This window comes from Onthophagus taurus, chromosome 6, assembly GCF_036711975.1.
Source record: "Onthophagus taurus isolate NC chromosome 6, IU_Otau_3.0, whole genome shotgun sequence".
Classification (NCBI taxonomy): Eukaryota; Metazoa; Arthropoda; class Insecta; order Coleoptera; family Scarabaeidae; genus Onthophagus; species Onthophagus taurus.
The window spans coordinates 31,692,288-31,699,131 of record NC_091971.1 but is presented as its reverse complement, the minus strand read 5'-3'; the positions used below and the strand labels follow the sequence as shown (position 1 = coordinate 31,699,131).

Sequence of the window (6,844 nt, the reverse complement as noted above, 5' to 3'; positions counted from 1 at the left end):
TGTGTAGTAGCTCGATTATTGCGTCGAGATCGTTGAAGCACATTGAAATTTGTGGTTAAATTCACCATGCGAAAATCAGCATCTCTGTGTCCATCCCTATCTCTTATAATGTTATGGAGCAAACATGCCATTTTTATAAGCAGTTTACCATGTGTCACGTTTGTTTCAATTGGTTTAAGGAAAAGTCTCCATTTGTTAGTTAATATTCCATAGGCATTTTCTATAGTGACTCTTGCCCTGGATAATCTTTTCGTCTAAACCAAAATCTCTCTTTTCGTCATCTAAACCATTTGACGGATAAGGTCGCATTAAGAAATTTTTTAATGGATAGGCTTCATCCCCAACTAATACACATGGTAATGTTATATTCGATCCAGGGAGAGTTTGCGGTGGAGGCATATTAAACCTATTAGTAGTAATTAACTTATTGAGTTTTGAAAAAAAGAATGTTCCCCCATCGCTTTGTATTCCTTTACCTCCGACCTCAATACTGATAAACTTATAATCTGCATCAGCTACGCCTTGAAGCACTATAGAAAAAAAGTGCTTATAATTAAAGTATTCACTTCCACTTTTTGGTGGCTTTTTAATACGAAAGTGCCTGCCATCTTAAAAAAAATCTCTTGATATGTTCATTAAATATTCCTCTGATGGTTATGGCATATGGGCATTCAATAGTGCTTGCCATATTGCTCTACAAGTTTGATAAATACATTTTGCTACTGTACTTTTCCCCAGCTTAAAGGAATATCTTAAGGACTTAAATGGTAATCCGGTTGAAAGAAACCTGAAATGCAAAACTAAATTATTAGGTTAAGGCAATTAGGCTGCAAATGTTAACATACACAGATGCACATACTATACACACCCATATATACATACACACTCATACATACAAAACATAACATTGCATGAAGAAATTAAATACAAAATTATAATGCATATAGTTTAAAATAAAATCTATTACACTTTATTATTTTTTGTGATTTTTTGCAGATGCGAAGTGTTTAGAATAATTCAAAAATTGAAAGTTTTATACTTATCGAATTAAACGAAAATATCCTCTTTTTCTTTCACTCGAAACTCAACAAAACTTATAACTTGATGTATTCAATAAAATGACGAAATTCACGCTCTTTTCAAGACTTTTAATCGACTAACTCACTGACACGATACAGGTATTTTTACAAATATACAGGTTTTTGACAAGACGCACGCGTAACATGAATGCAAAGACAACATACAAAAGAACGAAATTATGAACGAAAAGGAAAATTCGAATTGAAAACTAAAACTAAGTAATAAAAATTATAAGAATTCAAATATTCTGCCCGCCTTGCCAAACACTTTGGCAATAAGAAAGTTGAATAATGAATAACAGAACATTGAATATTTTAGGCGGAACGATCGAAACAAATAAATCAAAAGAATAAGTGAATTTTGCAAATAGAAAACTTGAATTACAATTACAAAATATATGAATGTGTTGAATACAGTAACATATAAATTCAACTAAAGAAAAACAAAATGAAATTAAACTGATTAAAATAGAAAAGAATTAACATAAAAATAAACGTATTATTACAATTAACAAGGAAGCAAACACAATTTTACTAGAGGGCGAGTAAGCGTCGTAGTTGTTGTTTTTATAGTAGCCACACGAATATTGCCATCACTACCGGAATGCAACTGTTGAACTCACGCCATCATCCATTTTGCAGGGGGGGGGGGTCTTTCATCTTTGACAAGCACCAAGCCACCAATCGAAGGAATATTTCGTTGTTCATACCATTTTCAAGATGAAGTTATGCCAACGGCTGGTGACAGCAACTTGGTAGTCCAAGAAAATAGTTCGTTTCAAGATGTTGATAATGACCATGTAGAAACTCTAATTTCTGATGAACAAAATCTATTATCTATTAATACAAATGAAGAAGATGACAACATTCTAACTCCAGATTTGACACAAACACCGCTGCCTTCACCTACAACATCGACATCAACAATAAACTCAGCACGAAGTAGGAAACGCCAAACTCCTGCCGACATGAGAGCGGAGTATATAGAAATCGAAAAAAAAAAATTACGAACTATGGAGTTGGAAGTTTCTCGATTGAATAACACTAATGTACAGGAACAACAATCAGAGGATTACCATTTTTTAATGAGCGTGTTACCAAACATGGAACGGCTACCACCCATTCAAAAATGCGTCTAAGAAACAAAATAAATCAAGCTGTACTTGAGGAAATGGAGATGTTTGAATATCAAAACTTTGCCTCACGTTCGGACACACAATAATTGTTATTTAATATTATTTAATTATAATTATTAATTAAGTTCTTATTTACTAATTTCTTTTGTACTATGTTTAACTATGTTTGAAGTAACATAATATATTAGATAATAAAACGATTACTACATAATATCTTCTTTTAATTAAATACATCTAAAGATGTAATGATGATTAAGTAGTAGATGATACTTACCTTAACGTTAAAAATCGACGATTTCAAAGATGGTTGTATACTGTTCAGTATGTAGTCGAAAGTATCGACACTCATTCTAGTGTACTCAAAAAATTTGTTAGGAAAATGCCTAATGTCTTTATATATGTTATGAAATTCACCAGATTGCAGTCTCTCTCTATTTAAATCGTGTACTCCTTGTCGCAAATTCATAATATGCGAAAAAAAAGAACTACTTTCAAAACAATATTTAGATATTTTTGACAGCGACATTTTCACGTGTAATAACTAATGACGATGCGTGCTCACTCTTAGGCTACGGCTACACTGGCGCCGGTTCAGACCAGATCAGACCAGATAAGTGGCTACAGTTGTCCGTTCAGACCGCGTCAGACACGTTTTCACCAGACACGTACGTGTACGTTCCGGCGGTCGGTACGAATCAAACGTGTTTGACATTGTCTCAGACTACGGCCGTAAATTGATTTGTGAGACAATGGACAAATCACTTTTAATCGACCTCATCAGAGAAAATCCACCTCTTTGGGATCAACGGGATAAAAGATACCACAACAGGGATATAAAAAGTCTATTATGGAAAGACATTGGAGACAAAATGGGCGTTTCAGGTATGTAAAGTGTAATTTATTTATTAGGTAGCTATATTTCATTAGAATTTTACAATGAACCAAAACTAGATATTTAAACAGTTTGTTTGAAAGGAAACGGATCCGATAGGTCCATTAAAATATCGGTTCAAGTCTTCTCGTATTTGTTTTGCGTCATTTGAATTATTATTAAATGTTCTGCCAATTCTTCTAGCGTTATTGATGACATTATTTTGATTTCTGTAAATTTCAAGCGCTTGTCTCGCTATTGCAATATTAGGAGAGCCTTCAAAATCCATAACCATATTGTGCAATAAGCAAATTGTTTTAACAATTTTAATAGCCTTTTCTACATCCGTTTCAATGGCCTTATTTAACAAGCGCCACTTAGCACATAAAATACCAAAAGTGCATTCGATACATCTCCTTGCACGGGACAGCCTGTAGTTAAATATTCGTTCCTGATTTGTAAGTTGCCTTTTTGAATAAGGTTTCATTAAGTATGTTTTTAACGGGTAGGCATCGTCACCCAACAAAACAAACGGCATATCATCGGGTATTCCGTGAATGGGTGCAGGTGGAGGTAAAGTATTATTGTAATTTTCCAGAAAATCGTACAAGTTAGAAATGGCAAAAGTTCCTCCGTCACTTTGTCTTCCATAAGAGCCCACGTCAATAAAAATAAATCGACAATCTGCATCCGCTACTCCTTGCAAAACAATCGAATAAAAATGTTTGTAATTGTAATACATAGTTCCTGACTTTGGTGGACATTTTATTTCTATATGTTTTCCATCGATGCAACCTACACAATTTGGAAAATTCCATCTTGCGTTGAATTTTGATGAGATTTTTCGAAATCCGTCTTGATTAGGAACTGCCAAGTGTGTAGCACTTAATTTATTCCAAAGCGCATCACATAGCTCTTCAACAAGTTTTCCAATTGTATAATGATCAACACGGAAAGAGAATGCTAGCGAACGAAATGACAAGCCAGTCGCAAAATATCTGAAAAATAAAATATAATTGCAATAACAGTGTCCATTTGAATATTTATTAGCATAAACTTTATATGCAAGTACCTTATGAGCTTTGTTATTTTTTAGTCGAGCAAGCAAGAAAACAGTGGGAACTTCTACGCGACACGTTTAGAAGAGAATTTAAAAAAGTCAACGCAACTCAGTCAGGTCAAGAAGCAGATGATGAATACATTGAGGCTGATTGTAAATGGCCCTACTTCAAATATATGCTGTTCCTGAAAGATGTTTTATTACCCAGAAAAACTGCAACAAATATCCCATCTGCCTCTTCTTCACGTGATTTACTAGACGCATCATCAAGAAACTCCCCAAATAGCGAAGTTTCCGCAATAAATGCGGAAAATGTTACCTCATAGGATGTTGTTGAAAAAGATTCGGAAATAATAGATAAAGTATCTGAGAAACCTAAACGAAAACGAAACAGTTTCCAAGATGAGGTAATCAATATTGAAAAAAAAAGGTAAAATTGTTTGAGCAAAAACTTCGGGCACGAGCTTGTCCACAAAACCAAGAAGACGATGACGATATGCATTTTTTTAAAAGCATACTTCCTCACATTCGCAAATTTACAGATGTCCAAAAAATGAAAGTGAGAATGGAGTTTATTAATATTATCTCACGAGAACTTCAGAATATTAACCAAGGAACCTACCAAAACGATAGCAACCTACTGTCAACATCAACTCCAGCAAGCAGTAGATGTTCCAGCCGAATTCATTACATTTTAACACCAACTCACGAAGAAACACAAAGTTCTTCTATAACAATAAATGATGAACCTGAAGAACCAAATCAACCACACTCACAAACATCGTCTGACTTACAGAATTACATTGCCAACTTAGAGCTCCTAGGTTCCTAAAGATTGTAGATGCCTACATTATGTTATGTAAGTTACTTTAATAAAATAAATATTTCGTAACTATGCACTGTATTAATTATGTAATAATTTAACTTAATTATGTAATAAATTCTTAATAAATACTTAATAAATTACTCTGAAGAATCTCCTTGTCAAGAATTGAAACGTTAAGAAAAAAAGTTTGTTGTTTTTTTTGTAAATAAGTCATACAAAGAACCCGAAACCCTCAGAAAAGGTACATCCATAGAATGAAAATAAGGTCCAAGAAAAATATACATATTTATCTTACCTTAAACATATTGTAAGTTTTTCCCCAGGTTCAATGCACCGTCTGAAATTTGAATATCGTTTTATATCTTCAGAAATAGCTCTTAAAATATAATCATAAGTAGCTATATCCATTCGATAATACTCTCTAAACTTCTCGGGGTAATTTCGAAGCTTTAGAGAAGTTTTTCTATACTCCCCTTCTTCGCGTGATTGGTATAATGTGTGCATCCAATAACGGCGCTTCGATTTTTTGTATTTATTAGTAATATTTTCCATTAGCCATTCATCCCATTCATCGGAATCTGAGGAATTCATTATGAACCTCTTCTCTGCACTTTACCAAATAATAATAACCCCGTGTTTACTCGTCGGGTATTATCCACCGTACAAATGAAGCCACTACATCGGACGTGTCTGGTTTAATCTGATCTTGTCTGGTCTGGTCTGGTCTGGTATGGTCTGATCTGACCTGAACAGGCGCCAATGTAGCCTCTACCTTACTCACTCTGACGGAACTGATTCATCGCCAGTCGTAGACGCTGCGGGCGAACATTTCGTGGCCTTGCTTTTGACGCTACAAATTACACCTGTAGCGACTTGACGCTTGTGGCGATATTTTCGTGGCCAGAGCATAACTCTGTCATTTACATTCCGATTTTCATGAGCGAGGCATCAAACGAAATGGTTTGATGAATACTATGATTCATGCTACAAATAAATTTTTTCCAACGCCATCTTCAATTTTACACTTTTGATTTTCAAATTGCTGGGTATGTTTTTCTTTACGTTATTGGATAGAGATTTTTGATAGAAACTTTATACACTCAAAAAACTTTTATTCGTAATATACGTTAACCCCTTGACATACAACGACGTCTGGGAGACGTCATTCATTTCATGTGTCATTGTAAACTTTCACGTCTCCGAAACGTCAAGAACTTTTTTCGGCAAACGCCGCAAAATCGCATCGGCTAAGCAAACAAATGACGCACGATGAAATCGGTAATTAGTAAAGTTAGTACTGACCAACCTTGCACGACGAACGCCGTAATACATAATATTGAATAAATTAGAAATAGTCTTCCCAACATGTATCAGTCGGATGTATTTTATGAAAGTGACGATGAAAGTCTATTAGGATACTCTAGTGATAATAGTGAGGTTGAAAATGGTCATCAAAGTGATTATACTGTTGAGTATTCAAGTGAAGCTTCAAATTCAAGTGAAGCTAGTTCTATTCGACAAAATGTGCGTAAACGAGCGCGACCTATCTCAAGGAGTGACGAATCAGATGTACCAGAGGATGAATGGAATTGGAAGGAAAAAGAAAATATTGTCAATATAAAACAATTTACTGAAACTCCCAGCATCAACTGCTCTGTTCTACGAAGATTGGGTACAAATGCAACACCTCTGTGTGTTTTCAAACAAGTTTTATGTGATGATTTTTTTGAAATGATAGTCACAGAAACGAATAGATATGCAGCACAAATGAAAACGGAAGAAAAAACGAAAATGAGCAAGGATTGGTATCCACTAACAAACGATGAAGTTAGAGCGTATTTTGCATTATGCATTATAATGTCACAAGTAAAA

The 6,844-nt window shown here is 34.5% G+C and overlaps 1 protein-coding gene across 1 annotated transcript; it reads right to left on the bottom strand.

Annotated features, from left to right (window-relative positions):
- Positions 1-3,102: 3,102 nt before the first annotated feature.
- Positions 3,103-6,494, bottom strand: LOC139430077 (uncharacterized). Its single transcript, XM_071196700.1, has 2 exons — positions 5,268-6,494; positions 3,103-4,084 (listed from the first exon to the last, which is right to left on the bottom strand). The coding sequence occupies exons 1-2, from the start codon at positions 5,561-5,563 to the stop codon at positions 3,163-3,165; spliced, it is 1,218 nt and encodes a 405-aa protein (XP_071052801.1). The 5' UTR covers positions 5,564-6,494; the 3' UTR covers positions 3,103-3,162.
- Positions 6,495-6,844: the final 350 nt, after the last annotated feature.